This window comes from Rhinolophus hipposideros (assembly GCF_964194185.1).
Source record: "Rhinolophus hipposideros genome assembly, chromosome: 5".
NCBI lineage: Eukaryota > Metazoa > Chordata > Mammalia > Chiroptera > Rhinolophidae > Rhinolophus > Rhinolophus hipposideros.
This window is the reverse complement of record NC_138051.1, coordinates 38,420,322-38,445,888: the sequence shown is the minus strand read 5'-3', so window position 1 is coordinate 38,445,888 and position 25,567 is coordinate 38,420,322. Positions and strand designations below refer to the sequence as shown.

General features: G+C 38.8%; 1 protein-coding gene across 1 annotated transcript in view; it reads right to left on the bottom strand.

The window, feature by feature from the left end:
* The window catches only part of NUSAP1 (nucleolar and spindle associated protein 1), a 27,260-nt gene extending 1,693 nt beyond the window's left edge, over nt 1-25,567 (bottom strand). The window contains exons 1-10 of the mRNA XM_081048957.1: nt 25,366-25,567; nt 19,871-19,939; nt 16,539-16,730; nt 15,413-15,533; nt 11,722-11,823; nt 9,756-9,865; nt 5,881-6,068; nt 4,179-4,336; nt 1,805-1,921; nt 491-530 (exon numbers count right to left, since the gene is read on the bottom strand). Coding sequence (XP_080905083.1) covers nt 491-530; nt 1,805-1,921; nt 4,179-4,336; nt 5,881-6,068; nt 9,756-9,865; nt 11,722-11,823; nt 15,413-15,533; nt 16,539-16,730; nt 19,871-19,939; nt 25,366-25,458 — 1,190 coding nt within the window. The 5' untranslated portion in view covers nt 25,459-25,567. The remainder of the gene's footprint in view (nt 1-490; nt 531-1,804; nt 1,922-4,178; nt 4,337-5,880; nt 6,069-9,755; nt 9,866-11,721; nt 11,824-15,412; nt 15,534-16,538; nt 16,731-19,870; nt 19,940-25,365) is intronic.

Genomic DNA, 25,567 nt, shown 5'->3' with positions numbered 1-25,567 from the left:
CAACAACAACAACAACAACAAAAAAAAGAAGCCATCACAACCAAGTAGTTTATTCCAAGGTTGCATCAGGTATTATGTTTAATATTAAAGTAGCATTTCACCTGTGCAGTTTGCTATTACTGTTATCTATTAAAATACATTTGGAATGGAAGGAGTAGGAGTATTTTGTTGGCTTCAGAATTTGGACCAAATTTCCAGATGTTTATGTATTGCTGTATTGGTATAGTTTATGACTTACTTCCGAGCACCAGTGATTATCATTTGTGGTATTTCCCATTTTATAAAAATCACTTTCACACCCCTCGCATCATTTAATTACCAACACTTGAAGTAGTACTCATTTTCCCTTCCATATCCTTCCTAGGATATTTTCCCTTCCAATATCCTAGTATTAGGATATGAACATAAGAAGCACAGATGAAGTTCTCATCCCGATTTTCTGCTGTCAGTCCAAGTTAGTGGTGGGCACAGTCATTCCTGCCACAGGTACTTTTTGAGTAGCTGGTATGTGCCAGGGACTGTTGTAGGTGCTGAGGACACAGCAGTGAAACAAGCAATCAAACACCCTTGCTCTCCTGGGCTTCCATTCCAGTGCTAGAGGTAGGCGACAGTTAAGTCACATAATATTAGGTGGTACCACATGCTATGAAGAAATGTAAAACAGGATGAGGAGTAGAGTATGGAAGGAGGGAAGGAGGGAGGCGAGGAAAGGCCTGAGTTGGTGATAGCTGAGTACATGCCCCATTGACATGAGGGAGCAGCATGTATTCCAGCTGAAGCAGACGGATAACAAGTTCAAAGACCTGGAGGTGGGAATAAGCTGGGTGTGTTTGAGGAGTTGAAACACTCATGTGTTTGGCACAAAGTCAGGGAAGGGAGGAGGCGACGAATGAAGTGGGGAGAGAGATGGGAAACCTTAGGAGGTTCTGAGCCAGGCAGTGATGTGCTCTGGTTTGTTTTTAAGATTGTAGTAGGGTAGAGAGGCTATTCTAGAAGCCTAGGTTAGAGATGATGATGACCTGGACCAAGTGAATTAAAGATCTCTTTCAAAGATAGAGGTGAAAGGACTGGCTAAGGGGCAGGATATGGGGTCTGAGAGAGAATGGGGAGCCAAAGAGGACCACTAGGTTTCTGCCTAGACAACGCTGGAGATACAGGTACCATTGCCAAATATGAGAAAACTTGGGGAGAAAAAATGGGGTGTGTGAGAAAAGATTTTTACCAGTTTAGTTGACTCTCACTGCTAAATAAGATTTTTGTTTTCATTATATTTGTTGTATTGACATTAGTAAGTTAGAGATAAACACTGTTATATAAACATGATTCTTTGTTTTAAAGTAATTCCAAAAGTACTGAAAGATGGATCACATTAAGTATTGATATTTTAAATAGATATAAGGTTACTTTAATATATGCCCAAGAGTGACATCTGGCCAATAAATTTCCCAGGTTGTTGGACTGGTGGTTCCCAGCCAGCCCGGGATCCTTTGAAAGCTATAAAGAGAACATTCATTTACCTACAGGCTAACTTCTCTAAGTTCCTTGATTTTGGCTGAAATTTTATTAATTCTTTATAGTAATATTGATTAGAAACTATGCCGTTGATTAACAAAAAAAGTAAGTGAATCAATTATTTAGTATTTAATGGACATTCTTTTTAATTATGGGTCATAGGGATGTGGGGGCAGGAATGGCTGTGGTCACGTATCACTGCCACTGTCACTAGAATTTTTACATCCTCAGATGCAGAGTTGGTTAATCTTAGGTCATCGCATGTCTTGTCCCTCAAAACATCCTCACATACCTTTGTGTGGCTCATAGCTGAGGGGACGAGACAGACTTGCTTTGAGGTCAAACACTGGTTTCCTATGGGAGACTGGAGTCTTTGCTGCTTCAGCCGTCAACTTGAAAGGGGTAACAACTAAAAAAAGCCAACACACCAAGAGCTTAATTAGAAAAAAAACAAACCCCTGCTATCCTGTTATAGTTTATTAAAGTATCATTCTCGATCTTAGAAATATAATCTATATGAACTGTCTGAATCAGATGGAGGGTTAAAAAGGAGAAAAGGGGAGAAAAGAATAACTGAGGAAAGCTAACCACTGAGATTTGTTTCCTGTTTGTTAGCAGCTCCCCAACTAGTCTAAACATTGTGACATTTTCTAGGATCCTCAAGGATTTTAGAATCCTGTTTAAAGAATTAACTGGGCAGTTTTTCAGGCTGTTTCCCTGATATTAATTATCCTTCTTAAAAATGATATATTATTAATAGTAACATTTTCATTAACACAGATGTAAGCCTGCAAGGAACCTAATCACATTAGAACCTAATCACAGGAAAAGATTCATGGCTCTGGTTGTTATTAAGAAAGGCTGTTATTTAAGATTGAAATTTTGTACCATGAAAGTTAAAAATACACCAGGATGGTATAATTCAATAAGCCAAATTTTTGCCACAGTAGGGCACCATATATCTGGCACACATTTTATAATCCTTTCTGCTCACAGGCTGTATTCAGGCCATTGTCAAATGTTAGCACGTGCCTGTATGTGTCTAGCAGCCAGGATCTAGGACGATCTAGTGAAACGTAACAGAAAAGCACAAAATGCCTGTGCGTAAGCTACCCCATTTTGTCGTTATCAAGTGGTGGGAGGGAGGGGAACAATGGGGCGGTCACACAGTGCTGATGAGAGTGTAAATTGGTACAATTCAACCGGGGCAGTAAATGTCTACATACCCTTCTAACCAGCAGCCCCACCCCAGGTCTAGAGAAACTCTTGCATATGTACAGGAGACATGTTAAAGAGTGGTCATAGCTACACCATACGTAATGAAAGTTGGAAATACTCACACGTCCACAAGCAGTAAAACTAAAATTGAAATAATTATTTAAGTGATAATTGAAATTAACCATACCAATCAAAATGAATGAACTTTAGCTCATTTCTCAATAGGATGATTCTTGAAACATTATGCTGGGTGAATAAAGCAAATCACAGGGGAAAAAAAATCATAGTTTGATTTTGTTTCTATAAAATTCATATTTGATAATTGGGGGAAAAATCCAATCCTAACTGGGCACACCCCTGATTTACTTAGAGGAGAAAGCTTAGAATATGGTAAACCTTTTGATTCTGCCTCATGTCTTTATCTGTGAGCATGTGTGAGCCCTTTCTCAATATAAGGCAGGTGGCTACTGCTCAGTGAGCCCAGGCAGCGTAGTGCTCTCTGTAAAATGACAGTGTCATACCTTAGGCAAGCCCACTCTCCATCTTTCAGCACTCCCCTCTGCTCCTTTCTTCCCATCCTAAGGATGACTTAGAATGTTCCATGGAATGTTTGTTTGCTGGTCTAGTTAAGGGTTAGGGTGGGAATGAGAGAGGAGGAATCATATAAACTTACTATTCCCACCTCTGGATTCTTGAAATTTCGTTGTCAGTCTCACTATTCAATTTAGGTCTCTAAGGCATGAAGAAATCCTCAAGCAGAGTCCCCACACTGATTATTACCAACAACAATCCTCTCCTCTAGTCTGAAGGACCTGCTAGATTCCTCTAGTGTCAGGGAACCTGACAATCCTTTCTGTGTAATCAAGGCTCTCGACTGACATATTCAATAGGACTCTCAGGAGAATCTTGACGTACTCAGTTTGAATACAGGCCTTAACCTGTACTGTGATACTGTTTTAAACCTTCGCACTGCTATTACAGTTCTTTTGAAAACTGCCTAGTCATTGTAGATGAAGATGAAGTAAACAGTGTGTACAAGAGGATCTGTATGGCTTATGCTGGCTTACCCAGTGTACTAGTCAATAGTGTAGCATTTAGTCCAAGAACTCTGGAATCCTGTTAGTTTCAGAGTCCTGCAGGACTGTTCAGAGGCTGGAATCCCCCTAATTCATTCCTGAGTCCAAGAAGGGGCTGAATGCTCCTCAGGGAGGGTCACCATCTCAGAACTCCTTTGGACAGGATGGAGTCCTCAGGCAGATAGCAGTTTTTTGTTTGTGTTTCTGGCTTTTCCCTCACCAGTATAAATGAAAAAAATGCTATGGTGAAATGTTTGCTTTTGATTTTATAGATACCCAGAGGCTTTAAGGAAACAGATGTACTTAATAATTTCAGGAAGTTACACGGCTTAGAGATGAATCAAAAGTTTTTTCTTTTTCTTTTTTTTTTACCTGCAACAGAATCCCCCTTTGTGGTCTTTAACTTGTGTGTCCCAAGCACAGCCTGGTCTTTTGGGGTACTTCCAGAGACGGTCACATGTGGAGACTTTCTGGCCGGAGTCTTGGTTAGTGAACGCTTATGCTCATTATCTTTAGTAGTGGCTGAAAATCTAAACAGGACAGTGGAGTACAAGACATGAGTAACTTGCATCAAGCTTATAAACAAAAGCTTTTCCACCACCAAGCAGTGATAGGGCCTCAATAAATACTGTTACACAAGTGAACCTCTTTTGCAGAATGGGCGTGGTCTTAAAACCCTGATGCTAATCATTTATCAACTTTGGTTATTTGTAAAATATAGCTTTGTATTCTCTTCTCTCCCAGTCTTGGCTAAAGATAGTACAAGGCAGAGCTCGAAAGAGATGCCCGCAGTCCTCAAGTTATAATTTAGGAGGTGCTCGAAGAAGCTCCCCTTATTTCTCCTCTTCTTGGTGATGGCAAGTCAGAGGGAACAGGAGACTGCTGTGCCGAATGAGTGGTAAGAACAGATCTTACATCTCATCAGAAGAGCATCATTCCTTTGCATGGCACATAAGCCTATTCTCTAATAGCAAACTGCCATTTGATTATCTGATGCAGTTTCCCTACATTTTAACATCTCTGAAATTGGGATGTTTTACACTTGATAACACGTCAGTTAGCTGGCAGTGACTTTTCTAACGGGTTCATAAAATAATGGTGAGTCTTTGATGGTGTCTTAGGTTTAATGAAAATCTAGTAATGACAGATAGAAATATACAAAGGGTTTGTGACAGAGTGTTAACAGAAGGGGACTTCTGGCCTTATAACTAAAGATTTGATGCTGATCCTGAATCAACACCCAAAATTACTACCAAAGACTACAACAGAATTAAAAAAAACTGGATGTGCAAGGACAGATGGTATGAAGTCCAGGCTGTTCTGTACACTGCAATGAAACAAAGGCTGACATCTGACCATGGTTTTCTTAAATAGCGTTAAAATACAATCAGAACTGCCAACTATAGGTACCTCATATTCTTAGCTAACTCAATAAATACAACTCCAAACTTCAGAGTGTTTTTAAGATGTAGAAACTATGTCAGATAATTGTACATGTTGGGGAAGTGTTATCATGCACCAGCTCTATTAGATGCTGCAAAGACCCTTAAAAAAAGGAGAAAAAATTGTGGGGAGAGTCCTAGTTGAGGGCTACCCTGCTGTCAGGAAAGGTAGAAGCAAAGAAAACGGCTCAATGGGGCACGATACAGCTATGATACTGCAGTACCCATTGTGCTATATAGTATTTATACTTTAGGGCGAGTCCGCTCTTTAGTTCACGGCATTGAGAGATCTTCTGTAGGAATTTAAGTCAATGGAAAAATTTCTCTTTACACATCTTTGCAGGCATACTTTAAACTAATAAAATGAAAAAATATCCATATATACCTTATTTTCTATCTTTACTTATGAATCAAATGTAAGCTTAGGAAAGTTGGATGAAACAAGAAAACTAAACACAAATTTAAAAAGATCAGAACTTATAAAACCATTTACTGATCTTTCTCTGTTCCGATCCTTGTTCTCGTTGTTGCCCATCAACATGAAAACATATTTGATGTAGTCCGTGACATGTTCTAGAAGATATACAGCTCTGAGACCTTGTCCTTGATCACATTTTGGAGCTCTGCTTTACCTGACATTCATTTTAGTTGCCGAGAGAGTGGAGCGCTTGACCGCCCCCTTCACACACGAGGTGCTTCGACCTGCAGCGCCCCGAGACCGGCCTTGAGAGTGCCGCTGGCTTGTGGGTGTACAAGCCACAGAGAGTCTTCCTTGGACACCAACTGGAGTTGCCACCACTCCCTTCGTGACGGGCTGCTTCTGAACAAAGGGAAATGCACTGTTGAAGCTTGGTCTCTTAATATTGTCTTTCTGGCAAAGTGCAGCAAAGCACCCACATTTATCCTTGTTTCATCCCTACTACCTCATCCTATCCTACCTGCCTAGCAGGTTTGGCAGTTCCCTACACCTGTGTTGCTATGGTGACTGACTGAAGAGTAACATTTGGTTGTACTGAGTAATGTGTTACAGAAAGCCTTTCTCAGATCCCATGTACCATGGTAGTTTTTAACTAGAGAAAGAACCTGGCTTAAACAGTCCTGTGTGGCCAGGGAGGGAGAATAAATAGGTTCTCTAGTGGACATATGGTAACTTTGAGAGCATGATATGCAGCTTATTTAATACGCACTCAAAGAAGAACCTATTATATAATTAGCATGTGGAAATGTACGAGTAATTCCACCCCTACCTGTCCCTCTCTACCCCCAACAGCTTTTAAAATTTCTTTGGGGGGAAAAACAACCACTAAAGAAAAGAAGGGAGGGAGGGAAATGCTTTCTTTGAAATGGCTGGAAAGAGTTCCACTTGGGTTATTAATTTTTTTTTAAATTAAATTTATTGGGGTGACAATTGTTAGTAAATTTACATAGATTTCAGGTGTACAATTCTGTATTACATCGTCTATAAATCCCATTGTGTGTTCACCACCCAGAGTCAGTTCTCCTTCCATCACCATATATTTGATCCCCTTTACCCTCATCACCCACCCGGGTTATTTTTTTAGATACTGTCAAGGCACAAAGAATAATTGAATGGTTTGCTATCATCAGGCTAAGCTCTGTTGCAAGCAGAAGAAATCTAACTTCATTAACTGATAACAGAGGAGGACTACTAAAATTGACAATGTAAAGCCAAAAGATAAAAAATTCAATTATATCCTATGAAATATGAACAACTAGAGAATTATGTTAACTTCTCATTCTGACATACAAGCAGAGGAGTTTCTAATGTTGAGACAAATTCAAAATTAAAATATTTAGTAAATACACATCTTTACCATAAGATAACGCAAGTTAGATGTATTAAGCATACTGTTATATTTAATCTCACCTTTTACGCCTTCTCTATTTTCCCTAAAATTCCCCGTGCCACACTGCGTCTCCTCGCAGTTCACACTTGGTGCCAGGACCATCAACTCTACATATCTGTATGAGTGCCTTATAATGTGTAAGTGATTTTACTTGCACTGAATACCAATCATTTTGACTTTTTTCATGTACAACATTATGCTGCTGATGCTAGTAGTACTAATTCATTTTGTTAGCAACGTAATCAATTCCTCCCTTTCTTTTAGCAATAAAAATCTTGTTCTAACAAAGCAAAGAGCTCAATAATATCAGATCACACACAAAAATAAAAATGTGGGTTAAAGATTAGGGAAAAATAATAAAAGCAATAAAAACAAATATAAGAGTATATTTTTATAATCTTGGGACAGGGAGCACATGAGAAAAAATTCAGAGCCTCAAAAGGAAAAGTTGGATAGATTTAACTAAAAGTAAAGAAAAAGCACCCTCCACAAGGTAAAAGATACCATTAATATAGTTAAAAGATAAATTGTGGGAAAATATTTGTAACATATGTACCATTAATATAGATTAATGGCTCATAAATATGCAAAAAATTAAGAAAAAGCAAATTCAGAGAAATAGCCAATTATAACATATGAAGATATGTAACATACAAACAGCATGTAACAGAATCAAAGAAATGTCAATTCAATTGTTTTTTTTTCATATTATTAAAGATTTAAAATTTTGATCATTCATTCCCATTGTTAACAAAGTAAACAGCTATCTCTGGGGCACAAGCTTTCTGATCTTTGTAGAGAGGCATTTGGCAACCAAATTAAACAGGTCTTCCTTCTCTGATCATGAAAGTCAAGGAGAGAATGGTCACGGCCAGGATGATTTTCTCTAAGATCTTGGCTCATTTATCACTATCACTATCCAAATGACTAATCCCAAAACATGTCAACTGTCAAGAAAACTTCATCTCAACCATGGCAAAGTCACTGTAACTGTTTTTATTCTCCAGTCTCCAGGTAAGTCATACCAAATAACGCATCTGATTGGCCAGTTCCTTAAATAATGAGAGTGGGGTGGGATTTTAGAACTCATTCAGATGGGGCTATCACTAAAAAAATAAGATAAGCTACTCATTTATTCAACACATCTTCAAGGATACACTCACGTTTATGGTCGAGAGAGTTGTCCTGCCCTTAACTTTTACCTGGAAATTTTTTTTTAAAGTTTACTGGGGTGACAATTGTTAGTAAAGTTACATAGATTTCAGGTGTGCAACTCTGTCTTACATCATCTATAAATCCCATTGTGTGTTCACCACCCAGAGTCAGTTCTCCTTCCCTCACCATATTTGATCCTTACCTGGAAAATTAACTCATCCATATTATGTAGTACAGAAAGCTTGATTTTCAGTCAAGTACTTAAGTAGACCCAGATTCATGATAAGCAAGATGAGTGGCCCTGCTTCCAGGCATATCTGCAGCTAGCTCATGCCTACGTAAAAAAGGAAGCCAAATGCCTACTTTCTATAAAGTGTCAGCATAGGCCTGTTGCGCCAGTATTCAACTGTGAATGTGGTGATACCCAGTCCTTGCTAATATTTAAGAAAGTCTCATCATGGGCATCGCAATGATCTCCTCTCTGAATTCTCCACCCTTGTTGTTAGATAAGTATGAAAGAATGGAGATGTTTAATGCCAGGACTTGGCTTTGTCGCTGTTTGCTAGAAGGTTGACAAACAGTGTCTTCAAGTATGGTAACAGTGGTTTTATAAATACTGTTTAAACGAATGTTTATTATCCGATATTAAGTTTCTCACTAAGAAGCTTGTTTTTTTTTTTTTTTTTTTAATTATTTAGAACTTACCACCCAGTGCATTTCCTTACTGGCACTAGTATCAGAAAATTCAAAACTCAACGAAGTGAATGATATAATAGACAACGTACCTGTTAACAGTGCCATTTTCTGCCCTTTTAAAATCGACATTATACTGTTTTGTGTTGTGTGGAATACCACGAATTGCCTCAAATTCTTTTTGAGAAAGAGGCAGGTTGTTATGTATTATTAAATTACAAAACAAATGTTTCCCGGCCCTCTATGTGGTAGCCCTTTAACACCAGATACCACGTAGGACAATAATATCAACTTTCTAGGATGTTATCAACTCACTACTCTGCTAACTCAACCTCGGGGTTGACTTCATCACCTTTTCTTACTCGAAGGGGCTTTGAGTCCAGTAGGACCTGGACTGCAGGCCTCCCAGGGAGCTTAGTTATCACTGGAAGCCTTTAAGTTAGACACTGCTAGTCACCCCTTCTTCCTTTAGGTGCGAGACAGGGAAAGAAGATGGCTTCAGCCCTGTATCGGTCCATCCTCAGCAAAAGTGGTAGGCAGAGTGCCTGAACGTGGAAAAGAAAACTCATTCCCACTTGGAACTGGTTCTATATAGTGAGGACTCACTCTTTTATCTGGAGGGTTATGAAAATTCTCATGGTGGGAAGTTAACTTTAGATAATGAAAATACATTAAACTCAAACAAATCCATTCCACTAATGTAGTAATGGAAAGCTAGCTGTGTTAACATGGTGTATACATGGCATCAACGTTAACTTCAAACAGTTTATTCCCGTTAAGAACATAATTACCTTCAGTTCGTTAAGTAAATTGTGTTGTTCAAAGTGTTTCTTTTTTCTCTCAATATATTGATCAATTGATTCCATTTCCTTAAAACGAGCCTCATGGAGCTTCTTAAAGTCTAGAATGTTCCACAAAATATGAAAATTAATAACAAGACAAAATCCATTTATTTACCTGCTCTGTTTTCCTGTTAATATTTATTCTTTTCTTTGCATCCCTGCCATTCAATTTCAACATCATCTTTGCAAAAACTTTAATTTCAAAACATTTAGTTTTTGCAAACTCGAGGACAAAACATATTTATCTTAAAAAGTATCTTGCGACAACATGGATGGACCTAGAGGGTATTACGTAAGTGAAATAAATCAGAGAGAGACAAATACCATATGATCTCACTTATATGTGGAATCTAAAAACCAAAATAAACAAACAATCAAAACAGAAACAAACTCACAGATATAGAGAACAAATTGATGGTTGACAGATGGGAGAGGGGTTGGGGGACTGGGTGAAAAAGGTGAAGGGAATAAGAAGTACAAATTGATAGTTACAAAACAGTTACCGGGATGTAAAAGTACAGCGTAGGGAATATACCGTGTTTCCCCGAAAATAAGACCTAGCCGGACAAGCAGCTCTAATGCGTCTTTTGGAGCAAAAATTAATACAAGATCCGGTATTCATTATATAATATATTATGTTATATTATATTATATTATACTATACCCAGTCTTACATTAAAATAAGACTGGGTCTTATAGTAATTTTTGCTCCAAAAGACGTATTAGAGTTGATTGTCCAGCTAGGTCTTATTTTCAGGGAAACACGGTAGTCAATAATATTCCAATAGCTGTATGATGCCAGATAGGATCCCTTTGTAAGTTACATAAATGTCTAACCACTATGCTGTACACCTGAAACTAATATAATCTTGAATGTCAACTGTAACTGAAAAATAAAAAAGGAATGAAAGAAAATAAAACAAACTATCAAACATTCACCATCTTTCCCTTGTCTATTTTACTGCTACCTGGCATCTTTGTTTAGAGGATAAGAAAAGAATAACAGATTTGTCCTCTCCCCTCACCAATTAATCAAATGGTCTTACTTAATCACAAATTTGATGTTTTAAAATGCATAGAAAGCTCTATGCCAAGCACAGGCAAACTTTCTGTAAAGAGGCAGATAGTAAATATTTTAGGCTTAGAGGCCATGAATGGTATGGCTTCTTATATTTTTTATACAACCCTTTAAAACAGTAAAAATCATTTTTAGCTTAAGGGCTCTAAGGCCAAAGCGGGCAGTAGTTTGCTGAGCCCCACTCTGTGCTCTTCTAATTAAATATACAAATGTCTAATATATGCTGAGCAGCATTACAAGTACTATAAATATATAACAATCAACATTCTATGTGCCAGTCGATACGGAAGACGAATTACATGTCCAGAAATGGAGTCCCTTAGACTTATCATTAAAAAAAGAAAAAAGGAAAGAAAAAAATTTATTACAAGATGGATATTATGCCAAGCTCTTTGCAGACTTTCACTCTCAGATATTTACTGAACACCTGTTACATGCTAGAAGCTACTGTGCTAGGAAATCAGAAGTGGAAAAACAGTCTCAATAAATCTATGTGTCAATCTGATATTTTACAGGCAGTAATTAAAGAAAATAAACTATCAAACATTCTATTAATCTCTCTATTGTCCATTTCACTGCTAACTGACATCTTTGTTTAGACCAGAGGATAAAAAGAATAACATTTAAGAATAACCATTCTTACTTTCAACTGCGGAAGTGGATTTACTGAGGATAAGTACATTGCCCAAGGTTTCAGAGCTAGAAAACGACAGAACAAGGATGCCAGCCCCAGTTCCAGCATCCCAGCTTTTAAAATTGTGACAATACACTGCCTCTCCAACAGAAGCCTGAGGGGGACCCACCATTATGTTATGTTTCTTTGTGCACAAAACTTACTTGGAGTAGTGCTTGCAGTTCTTTTAATTTTTCTAGATTTGGAAAATCCATCTGTGTAGAGAAACTTCTTTCTTTCTGAAGGTACCTTCGAATCTTCATTACCTGAGTCCGAAGATACAGAATTAATGAAAGATTTCAAAAAAATTATTCCTATTAAGAAATGTCTGAAAGTTAACAGGAAGCATATTCATGTGATGGGCTCTGCTAAGGTGGTGGGAGAAACTGCACATACGAAGCACAAAGAATGAGCTACAGTATCACTACAGTTTTAGCTCATATGCTTCAAGGAGGCGGAAATTTTATGCTTCCTGTATAGAAGTTATTTTCCAGAAATTTAAACACACTTTTTCAGAGCTTTAGCTATGAACATGTTATTTTTTAGAACTAGAATGACAGAAATCACATCATCCCACCAGCCTAAGAAACACCATTAGCATTTAGGCGTATTTCTTCAGGTCCTTTGCTTCTACACTGGCAGACCTCAGCATACTGTTGGCTGGGTTCCAGACCACTCCAATAAAGCAAGTTGTAATCTTTTTGCTGGTGGAGGGTCAATTTGTGAAAAACATCTGTGAAGTACAATAAAGCTAAGCACAATAAAGCAAGGTGTACCTGTACTTGTTTTGTTTTTTAAATCCAGTTGATACCTTGGTGTGTATAAGATTTACTATTTTCCCCCACCTATAATCATTTTCTGCATTGTGTTATCTTTCTCAACATTGAGGCAATCTACTAAAAAACATGCAAATGGGGTTTTCAAGAAATATCACTTATAAAATCACCTATCCCTAAGATTCCCTAATGCATACATAAAATAAGGCAAAAAGACGATTTGACAGAGCAGAAGGAATTCCAGGGGCTTCTGCTTGGACCCTGCCTCTAAAACCATAGAACAGTTCCATGAAAAACAGGATATTTACAGATTCAGAGTCACTCCTCACACAATACTATTTCAACTGGAAAAATAGTAACTTTACAGAGGAGCAACTTAGCAGTTACCACTATAGCCAGATGATGGGCGTTAACACGACCAGTCACAGGACAAACCAACATAGGTGCCTTCTGGGGTGCTGTCAGCATCACTGCAAAGGATTATGGACAAAGGGCATGATCTGAATCTAACCATCACCACACATTAGACAAACCAATTCCAGGACCAAGAAACAACTGGCCTGTATTTAAAAATGTCAACATCCTGAAAGACAAAGGAAGACGAAGGAACTATTCCAGATTAAAGTAGACTAAAAAAACATGACAATGAAATGCAAAGGATGAGCTCAGATTTTCCTTTGTTTTAAGGAACAAAATTGATAAAATTATTAGCATAATTGGATGAAAATATTGGAATAACTACTGAAACACAAATTGATGAAAATAAATAAGGTCTATCTATAGATTAGATCAGCTGTTCTGATACTTTCTAGTCTTAGAATTCTTACGTACTTTCAAAAATTACTGAGGCTCCAAAGAATTTTTGTTCATGTACATTAGTTATTATCTATCGATGTGCCATATTAGATACCAAGACATTCAAAAACATTTGATTCACTAAACACAATATGCCCATTAAAATGTTAAGATAAATTTATGAAAAATGGCTAAAATTTCTAACAAAAATATTGAGTAGCGGTATTTTTTTTTTCCAATTTCTTTAATATTTGGCTTAATAAAAGGCAGGGGGATTATTTTATCTGTTTCTGCACACAATATGTTACCACGTTGTTTTGGTTGAAGTATATATGAAAACAAATCTTGCCATATACAGATATATGGTTGAAAGGGAAGATTATTTTAATAGCCTTTTCAGATAATTGTGGATATTCTCTGATACGACACTAAAACTTGACAAGTGGTAGTTTCTTAAAAGTTAGTTGCAGTGTGGAATATGAAGCCACATCAATAAATTTTTTGTATTCTGTACATTTGTGAGAGAAAGTCCTTGTGTTTTAAGAAATACACACTGAAGTATTTAGGGTAAAGGGGCCCATATCTACAACTTACTCTCCAACAGTTCAGGAAAAAAAATGTATACAACACATATATGTGTGTACATAAATATAAAGAGGAAAAAATGTATTAACATTTGGGAAATTTAGATAAAAGATATATAGGAACTTGGTACTATTCTTACAACTTTAAAAGTGAAATGATGTCAAAATGAAGTTTTAAAAATTCTTCACAGCCTGTGTTTCGTTAGGCAAATCTGACTTAATGGGTCCATCCTCATTTTGCCACACCATCGAAAATGAGTCCCAGAGCTAAGTCTCCTTGATAAAATGGTTGGTGGAACAGCAAACATTTGGAATTCCACCCTCAGCTTCTGACTGTCATATTTCGTAACAACTTGCTCTAAATCATGATTTTAAAATGGGTTTATGAGGCATATGCACCAAAATTACCTGGGGTGCTTATTAAAAACAGCAGACTCCCAGGCTCACCTGAGACCTACTGAATCAGAACCTCGACCTCCTAGAGGTAGATTTAGTTTAGACACACAAAATTCTGGGGAAAATGGGAAGGTTCAGCATTAGAATTTCGGCATTTAACTCTATGGTGGACACTAGAATGAATCACCTTCTATCTTGATCCCTCAGGCAAGCCTCAGGTGCCCAGACAGATTGGCTGGGGTGAAATGAACACTGAGACACTGCTGTAATTGGCAGGCTTCCTGAGGAGTGAAATCAGAAAGCACCAGGTCCTGTTAGGTGTGGGGGAACTGAAATTTTCTGGTGTGAATGAAACAATTAGTTGAGAAAGTTTAGGGAAGAGGTTTTTAGGGGGTTAGAGACTAAGAAGAGAAGGCATTTATCATAATAAAAAAGGCCACACCACTGGGACTTTGCAGCCCCCTTTTAACTGCTCTGGTTGAACAAGCAGACATGTCTTTGTACCTGTCTCTGGAGTCAGACAGGAGCTACTGGACAAAATGCAGGCTCTCCTCATTACTGAGTAGACATCAACTTTCCTAAACGTCCAACTACCATTTATTCTAGTTTCTTAAGTTACTAAAGATGACCTGATGGCCTATTGTATTTGCTTCTAACTTTTGCTTTAATTGTCAAATCCTTATAAGTTCTGATGATGTTATGGGTTGAACTGTGTCCACCCCTCCCCCCACCCTCAAAATATGCTATATCCTTAACGTCTAGTAACTTTGATATAACCTTATTCAGAAATAGGGTCTTTGTAGATGTAATCAAGTGAAGGGGAGGTCATTAGGATGGACCCTAAGCCAATATGACTGGTGTCCTTTCAAGAAGATAATGTAAAGAAAGAGACACACAGGGAAAATGCCATGTAATGACAGAGGCAGAGATTTAGAGCAACACAGCTGCAAATCAAGGGTCAAGAGCCATCACCAGAAGGTAGAGGCCAGGAAGGAGTCTACCCGGAGTCTCAGGAGGATGGCCCTACTGACACCTTGATTTCAGAATTCCAGCCTCCAGAACAGTGAGAAAATAAACCTGTTCTTTTAAGCTGCTCAGTTTGTCGCACTTTGTTATGGCAATCCTAGGAAATGGAGTTATGGCTACTGTAGCAATTTTGGATACAGTGTATATATATATATATATATATATACATATACATATATATATATATATATATATATATATATATATATATATATATACTGTTTAGTAACTTGGCATAGCATTTATCCCACTTTTTCCCAAGGACACTGCATTCTCACCTCCTTGGCTCTCATCTGGTGCAGAAGGAACTTCTGCAGCAGTTTTGAGGCCCTGGTTTTCCCACATTTCTTGATTCTGGAACTCAGCTGGATCACTTGTTTGTACCTCTGAATGTTCCTGCTACAAATTTTAAAAGGAAATAAATGATTTAAATGATAAATAAAAAGTGACATATTTGAAAGTCACTAAGAGTAGATCTTAAATGTTCTCATCACAAGAAAAAAATTCTTGTAACTATGGTTATGGGTGTTAACTAGACTTACTGTGGTGATCCTTCTGCAATATATACAAACATCAAATTACTGGGCTGTACACCTGAAACTAATGTTACATGTCAATTATACCTCAATCAAAAATATACCATTAAAACACTATGGGCCACAGTTGAAAAAAAACACGAAAAAAAATTTAAAACATTGCTTATAGTCAGATATTTAAAAAAAAATAGAAAGAAGAAGTAATCACTGCCTCCCAAAGATAGGTATCAAACCGAGGGGGAAAAGAAGTTAAAGGTGGAAAGGAGGAGAATAAGATTTTTGAACGGCAGATCTGGCTGTCTTCCTCACCAAGAGTCGTGAAAGTATGATTTGGAGACTAGGAGATACAAGGGACCATGGCAAGACTGGCTCTCTTAGGGATGAGAAACTAACACTAAAAGACCCAGATAGACTAACGACTAGAGACTGTACAAAGCTAGAACATAACTATGAGGACCGTGTATTGTAAAAGTTACGTTTGAATGAAAGGATAATAAAACCAGAGTGCTCTCAAAGCAAGTGAGGGAAGCCCCTGGAATCACATGGCTACTCTGCTGAAAGACTAAGAAAAGCGTGATTGCCAGGCCTGGGACAAGCTAGGAAAAATTTTTTAAAAGTCCTATTTGATGTTGGTTTCTCTTTCCTTCTTGCTTACTACACCTCACTTAAGTAATGGAGGTTTGTATTTCTTCAACAAGTATTTCATTTGTGCTTAATACTTAGTGAACGTTTCCCGAGGGCCAGGGCCCAGGGGCTGATGATGAGCAGCCTAGACTCGGGTCTTTGCGTTCAGGGAGCTTATAGCACACAGCGTTTACCACCACCTGATATCAGAAGGGAATTAAAACAAAGTTTCCTAAGTACATACCAATTTTGACACAGGTGGTGGCTCATTTTCAGTTTGCACACTTCCATTTATCTGAGAGTCAGGATTCCTGTGGACTGTCTTGCGCCTTCTCATTTTGGTGACGTGGCCAGCCGGCTCCCCTTCAGTTTGTTCCTGGCTGCTAACATGCATCTCAGTCTCATCACAAGAGGATGCAGAAGTTTGACTTTCATCCTGAAAAGAGAGACATTAATCTGCCATGTCCTGTGTATGTCCTATGTATATGTATATGTATATGTGATAATGCTCAGAAAGAACCCGCATTTAAACTGAATAAAAAACATATTACATATGTAAAATAGTTTTAAAATGCTCTAGCACTAAATTATAGACAAGGATAAGAATTACAGAGTATTCAAAAAGAAACAATCACATTTAATAACCCAAGCTAAAAAAAACTAGGCTAGGAACGCGTTCAAAGTTATCTTAGTGTGAGTAAATAAGCAAATTATTAAAAGTGCATTCATTTATTGAAGATACACTATATGCTAGGCATATGCTATAACTGACAATAATTACAGATAATACAACTTTATTGGACTAAGTACTAATATTACCCACAGTTCACAGATGGGGAAACTGAGGCTTTGAGAGTCCAAAATAACTTGTAGAAGATCAAAATAAGAGAACGGTAAGAAGGGTACTTGAAGTATCAAACTAATGTAAAGCTACATTATCAAAACAGTGTGGTACATGTACTAGAACATTCCAAACAGACTGTTTATATAAGAAATCATTGTATGACAATGGTTGTGCTTCATATTTGTGGGGGAAAGTTGGATTCATTTAACACATGATGCTGAGAAACTGTTTTAAATGTTTTTTTGTGGTAAAGGGGCAATGAAACTTGACCATTCTCTCACACCAGAATGAAATCTGGATGGATGAAAGATTTAAATGTAAAAGGTAAAACTATAAAAGCACTAGAAAAAAATAGATGAATATATTATCATGAGTGTGAGGAAGCCTTTCTTACCCAGCGACTACAAAGGAAAGGCTTTGCTTGTTTTTGGTGTTTCTGGAATTTTTTAATACAAAAATTCTAATGTTTTGAAATAAACTAATACATACATATGGCTTAAAAATCAAATACTAAAGAGATTATGAAGGAAAGTAATTGGTTCTCTGCCTACCCTTCCTATTTCTAAGGCTTAATTTCAGGTGGTTACTCAGATGTCACTAGTGATTTGCTGATGAGATATTCATTTATATTTTCAATAGCTATTCTTAGTAGCTATCATGTGCTAAAATTTAGCTCATTTGTACCACTTTCATCTCCCATCGTCTTCCTAACAGAATACTTTAGTCATTCTATTAGTTAAATAGAATGACTTTGCAGCTTTAAATATACTTAACACCTTGAAATCTTGTTCCACAACTATATACATCTACCTTGTAAACTGCAGATATTAGCATCCGTATTATTTCCCTTCACCTATTGTCCTCCCTTTATTTCTCAACTTCTGTCTTCTATTCTCTTTAAGTATCAAAGTAAACAGTATTTAAGGCCTGTTATATAACCTTAATTGAATCATTTCTGTTTTGTTTGTGTAGCTTGCTTCTAAGAGTTTATAAATCAGTAAGTTATTGTACGGCTTTATTTTATTTTATATTTTTTAAAGCTTTTGTTTGTTTTCCTCTTTTTCCTTTAGGGTCATCTTTTTCTTTATCCTAAGTTCTCTCAAACTGCAGGCTTTCCTCAGATGTATGTGACTGTTGGTCATCTATCATTTCAGAGCAAACACCTCATTAGGAGCTTGAATGTGTGGGGGTGCTTGTTATCTGGTGGGATCTACTAGGTTCCTTAGGTGGGGAGGAGGCTATTGTGCTGGGGGGGTCCTTGGATGTCAGAAGGCAGAGGCCTTTGCTTAATAGCCATTTAATTTCTTACAGAGAAATCTTCTACTATTTTAGATGGTAGTAGACACCAGGTGCTCTGAACATGGAGGGAGGGGGGTAGACTGCTTTGTATCCTGACTTTCCAGTCCATTTCACTACAGTGCCTGGACCCCACCCCCTGAGAGTGATTTAGTTGGCCTGGGGTTTGGTGAGGCCTATATATCATAATTTTTAAAAAGCTCCCCAAATGGTTCTCTCCTACAACCTGTGTTGAGAACCACAGTACAAAGCAAATGTGTTGGGCATGAAAGACTAAGGGGGCTCAGAGAGGGGAAAGTTTTATTTAATCAGAGGTGACATATTACAGGACTATATATGGTTCCAAGGGATATGAGGTCCAGGATATGCCCAAAGAAGTGGATGACTGATGAATAGTAGAAATGAAAGTCACAGGAGTTAAGGAGGCAAGGGTTGTAAGGGACATCCAGATGCTTTCACCCAAAATAAGGTCCGGTCATAAGGCGATAAGGAAGACAAGACAATAAACACTGGAAAGCAACCAGGAGGTGAACAGGTGAGTAATGAGAATAGGTGAGCACACCCTTCTACACGACCGTAGAAAGATGCTATCTGGATCCCACTTCCCAACGCCCTGGAGAGTCACGATGAAGAAAGTGAAAAGAAACTTTCCACTACAGAAATGGTACCTCTGGGTCACACCACATATTGCTGGAATGTTAAAAAATTTTAAATGTTTATAACTTGGAACACAAAGAGTTATAGAAACTATAAAGACAGAGGAGAGGAAGTTCAGTTCATGTTTTTATTTCCTTCATTTCCAGATATATAACAGATGCTCCCTGAGGCCCAGTTCCTTAAGGCCTTTCAACATGTTCCTCTATTTCACGTTAAGAATCCTGGCCCTAATGAAGCATTCATTGGTCCATTTAGGTGTCATGACTTGTCCAAAATCTCTGGTGTGGGTCTACAGCAGCTACGACAACCCCTCCCATCAGCACTGGTTTATAGCTGACAAGCCACTTTCACAGTTACCACTTAATTTGATTCTCACACGAGTCAATTGAGCGTTATTGTTATTTTATACAACAGGAAACTAAGAATTAAGGAGTTTGAGTTTTCTGAGGTCACACAAAAGGAGATGACAGAGTTGCTACTTAACCTGGATTTTTTTAGACCTTGAATCCATTTCCCTCCCTAGGCATACCACGCAATCTCTTGTAACTTCTGGCATTTGTATCAAAGTTAACCTGTGCATTTGTATCAGGTCTTATTCAACAGATTACTGCAAGGCAGTCTTGCCATTTATAACAAATAGTTATTACGAAAGGAGTTACTATTCCAATAATGACCTAATTGGTAATAAATAGCATGTCTTCAAAGTCATCACTAATTGTGTTTCTCATTCATTAACTAAATGATTGTTTTGCTGTTAAATAGGTAATAAAAAACCTTACCTGATTCTCGTTTTCTTTTCTTGCTTCCTGTTTAAGATGGGCTTTCAAGGCTTTTAACAACTTGTCTGCCTGCAGAAAAGTTGAAGATCTTAGCAGTAAATCCAAAAATCAAATAAGCAAGACAGATATATTGAACATTTTCTCTTGTTCTTATATTCATATAAAGTCCTTTGGGTAGGTTCTGGGAATAGAATGATGACCAAGACAGAACTGGTCTCTGCATTCACAGATTTCACAGCAGAGTGGAGAAGTCAGACAAGGAAAGAGGCAATGGCAATGCCGTGGGCTCAGTGCCAACACGAGGACGCTGAGGCTATTGTGAGAACATAATTGGGCTTGGCCACCAAGCTGGCCCACTAGGGGAGACTTCAGCAGGTAAGTGGACATGCCAGTTCTAAGATAAAGACGTGATGGCTCTAGCTGCTGACGTCTGAAGGACGAATAGGAGAGTGGGATGCAGGGAAAGGGTAAAGAAAGCATGGGAAGGCAAGAATGAGAGTGGAGTTTGAAGAACAGAAGTTCAGTGGGGCTGGAGTATGGAGCTGTTGGATGGTCAGGGAGAATGCTGGGAAAGTTGGCAGGAGCCTGATCCCATCAGGCCTTGTAAGCCTCTTTAAATTTACCCTCAGGATAAAGGGCGGTCTCTGAAGAGTCTGCAGCAGGGGAGTGGTGACCAATTTTGCATTCCTCAGAAGGATCATGGCTGAACAAAGTGCAGGATGCATTTGACGGGGGTAAGATGGAAGACAGGGAAACAGCTAGGAGGCTGTTGGAGGAAACCAGGGATGACTGGCCTGAGCTAAAACAGGGCTGAGGCCATACAGATGGATTCAAAACCTTCCTAGGAAGTAAAATCAGCATAAATATGGGGCTTGAGGAATAGGGAAACTTTATTATACCTGGATTTCTGGCTTGGGCAGCTGGTGGAGCGTGGAGGGGGTCCCAAAGATGGGGAATGCCAAAGACGGGGCAGTCTTAGAGAGGAGGATGGTTACAGGTTCCTGGGGGATGGCAACTCCTACTTTCTCTTCCCCCTCAGGAAGCTACCTTCTTATTCCTTCCCGAAAAAGGAATATGAATCGGAATTGTCATGTTTTCCTATGCTTAAAGGGTCAAGCATATCGGTTGGGATGGTCAGCGAAGGCCTCTCCGAGGTGGTGACTTCTGAGCTGAGATGTGAACAAGAGGCAGCAGATGAAGATGTGAGGAAGGAGCATTCTAAGCCGAGGGACTCCAAGCCCAGAGGCCCTGAGATGGGTTGGTGAATGTGAAGGAAAGAAAGAAGGCACAGGTGAGCACCGGGGCAAGGAGGGCAGGGAGCTCAGACAGGTGACGAGAGCCTGGGCCAGCACTTACAGGTCAGTGAGCAGTATGAATTTCTTCCTCCTAACTTCTTACTGTAAAAAAATGTCATCTATAGGAAAATTGAAATGGTGTAGTAAACGCGTTTATACTCCCCACCTAGATGCAACAATTGTTCATATTGTCTCATATTTGCTTTCTCTCTATATTAATATGTATTAGGTTGGTACAAAAGTAATTGCAGTTTAAAAGGTTAATAATAATAGCAACAACTGCAATTACTTTTGCACCAACCTAATATTTCTTGCCAAGTTATTTGCAAATAAGTTCCAGACATCATAATACTTTACCACTAAATACATCAGCCACACCTCCTAAAAACAAGGGGATATTTTCCTACATAACCTCTATGTATTATCATACCTAGGAAAAATATTAATTTCCTAATATCCTCTGTATGATACCTAGCCCATAATTAATTTTCCTCAAGTGTCTCCAATGTTAGCTGTTTTCTTTCTAAAAAAATTTCCCTCCACATCGGGCTCATGCCAAGTTTTTCATATTACTTTTGGAGGAGTTTGGATTTTATTTTAGGTGTAAGGAACGTCATTGGAAGGCACTGAGGAGGAAACAAATGACACACTCGAAGTTTCAAATAGCACCCAAGTACCAAGAGAATACTACTGTGAGGCAAGAGTAGCGGCAAGGAGAGCAATAGACGGGCGGAAGCAGTGGTCAAAGGACGAGGGTGCTGTGGTCCAGGCCTGCGCACTGGACTTGGTGCACAGAGGTCAGATTTCAAAGACACTCGGGAGGAAGAGCTGACGAGGATGGACGGGTGTGGGCGGTGAAGGAAGGAACGAGAGTGATTTGAACCATTTACTGAGACTGGGATGAGATCTTAATTGTGTTGAAACGACCATGCAGTTGAAGATGCACTTAAATACACGAGTCAGCAGCTCAGGAGAGAGGTCCCACTGGAGAGGTGGATTTGAGAGTCATTAGTCCTAGATGAATTTAAAGTTATGAGAACAGATACGCTTCCCAAGGAAGAGAGCACAGTTAGAGAAAAGCGCAAGGAGAGAACAACTCTGGAGCACTCCACATTTAGAGATTTGGCAGAGGAAAAGAACCAGCAAAGGAGCCTAGGAAAACGTGCTAGGAAGGCAGAAGAAAATGAAATATGAAAGAAGTCTAGACAAGAAAGTGGTGTGAGCAGAAGGAAGTGTTCAGTCACACCAAACTCTGCAAATGGGCAGGTAAGGATAGAGACGCAGGGCACGGTGGCCTCGATGAGAACGGTTTCAGTGGAAAAGAAGAGAGAAATTGGACAGATGAAGGATGTGGGGTCAGGACAGGGTTTTTGTTTCTTTCTTTAAAGATGGGTGATAAGAAGATTTGATTGCATGCATACGGAAATGAGCCAGCAGAGTGGGAGAAATTGATGTAGGAGAGAGAAGATAATTGCAAAAGTATAACTAACAGTAGAGGAGGCAACAGGTTTCCCAGCATAAACAGCAAGGCTGCCCTTTTACTGTAATAGGAGGGAGGCAGCCTAGGCGGGGACAGGTGCAGGCTGTCTGGAGCGTTTGTTGGTGAAAACATGAGGTAATTCTCAGCTGATTCCATCTATTTTTTCCATGACCTATAAGGAAAAGTCATCAGGTGAGGGAAGGGAACCAATCTGAGGCAAGAAGATAGGAAATAATTGTCCTCAAAAATGGAAAAGTTAATGACTACCAAGGAAGTGTAGTAGAATCAAATGCTCCCTTTATGATTTATAGTCATAAATTTAAATTAAGTTCAGTCAACAAACTCAGGTGATTTTTCTCCAGCCAGAATCAACTGGTTAGGTACAAGCAAAGATTAAGCACACAGCGTGCTTTAATCAGGCTTAGAGTTTTGCCAGGTGAGGGAGGGGAGCTGCAAGAAAGTGGAAATAGTGCCAGACTTTGTAATCTAAGCTTGCAAGAAGGAAAGTGAGGGCATGAGTGAGAAAAGGACCAGTGGCCATACAATAAATATTAGTAACTGACTCCTTCATTTTGCTTTATCATTAATAATAGTATCTTGAACGAAAGAGCTAATTCTCTCTAAATTTATTTAGAATGTTGTCATACTGGTAAAATTTATTTAAATCTTATTGTTACATTTAAAAAATAAATAAATAATTTCTTAGAGTGATTTACTCATTTTTGTTATGTAGTTGGAATTTTAAAAGCTCATTTGATTTAATAAGCTCCTGGCTATACCAACTGTAAATAATTTAAAACATTTTAATTATGGAAATTTTCAAACACATACAAAAGTAGAGAGAATGAACCCTCATGTATCTATCACCCAGTTTCAACAATTAACATTCGGCTGTTCTTACTTCATCTAGTCCCTTCTTTTTCTGAGTCTTTTATACCAAATCCCAGGCATCATAACATTTCACCTGTAAATACTAAGTAGGATGTACAAAGAGGTAAGGATTAAAAAAGAGAGAAACATAACCACATACCATTGTCATACCCAACAAAATTAATAATACCTTAATATAATTTAATACCTAGCCCAAGTTAAATTTTCTGTCTCAAAGGCGTCTTTTTTATAATTGGTTATAATAAAGCTTTGTATGACCAAATCTGTCTGGGAAATAGTACCTCTCAACGAATATTTGACACCTAATATGTGCCAGCCAGATATTGTGTGCTAGGCAGGCAATGGCGTCTGTAGCGACAAACACTTCTCCACCTCTATGAAAACAGATGATTAATTGACGACCCCAGATCAGATGCCTCAAGAGACAGTGATAGGACTTTCAGAAAAAGACCTAAACTGGGCAATAGCTTTTTAGAGATCCAAATGGTTGTGGGGCCTTACTGTTAGCCAGAGATCTGAATTCAGGTGGCAAGTCTCCACTAGGTAACTCTCTTGTTACCCTCCGGTGCATTATTCTAGCACTGCCAAAAAGTACTAGAATAGACTGAATAATTATTCATCAACTCCTGTACAAAATGTACTGCATTTAGTGCTGTGAAGACTTCCAAGGTGGATGGATGAGATCCCCGTTCAGAATTTAGTACAGAAGGTAACATACATAAACAACCAGAGTACAAGGCGTGGAAGGCTGTATGTAAGTGCTCAAAGACAGTACTTGAAATTAAACTGTTTAAAAAGCACAGAGGGCTCCTGGGGTGGTAGGCCTAAGGAATGAAGAGTGGATAGGACGAGGCACCAAGTCAGTGATGACATTTCAGTTGGACTGTGAAGAGTAATCGGAAATTATTCATGTAGATAAAGAGGGAGAGAGAAGGGGATATCTGAGGCCAAAGGGTCAAAATTAGCAGACACAAAGATGGACAAAGGTACCAAGTGTTCAGGGATGCAGGACTGGATAAAAGATGCCAGCTAGATGACAAAAAGCCTAAGGGATTTAAGCTAATACCCTCTGTTTATGAAGTATTAGGGAACTATTGAAATCTCCAAAGACACTTCTTTATCATTCAGCCCTAACAGGTACCTGGACACTGATTATTTTGTGTCAGCCATTTAAAAACATTTGTGATACCTGATTTTAGGCATTCGCTCAGTGTAAATACGACAACCAGCAGAACAAATATCCAAAGTATACATTAGCGTTATGTAAGAAAATTCCATTACACTCGAATACAAAACCCCAATTCCAAATTGAATCCCCACATTTCCCCTCAACATTTTGCAGCCTCAGGGTCAAAGACTGTACTGGTGTGGAAACAGAACACTACCACAATAGTGATCAATAAATGAATGATCATACGATTTCAAGGCTGCATTACAGAAAATGTATCCACGGGGGTGGTCCCCAAATAAAGTAGCAAGAAATTTTGGACGCTATTACAATTTACATAACTGTGACTGTTTGGAATTTGCCAGAATCCAAGGCAATTATTTTCGCGACTGCCAAACAATCGGGATTAGACCCAGCATTCCGTGAGCTTTCTGGGCCTGCATTTCGTAATTGATGCCCTTATGTGAGCCCCCCTAAAGATCAGCCTCAAAATAAGGTGAAGACTATGGCTCCCTTTCCGTCCAACTTTTGCAGAGTTGGAGGGAGCCCCGTGAACCAAATCTACTGCCCCAGGGGCGGACTCGGTCCCTCCCCACCGCGTCTACCTAAGGCCGCTCACTCCCTTCCCAGCGCGTTCCCCCGCCCGCCACCGGCCCCGTACCCTCAGGTTAGCCCGTAGGCCACGACTCTTGGCTAAGCTCTGCAGGTCACTGTACTTGAAGGAGTCCAGCTCCTCCAGTGAGGGGACGGTCATCGCGATCCGCAATCCAGGCAAACCCACGCAGACGGTATAAATCCTGCAACCTCAGCAAGGCGGTTCAAAACTCGGAAGCCACAGTAAACGTTTACCAAGCCACTTTTAT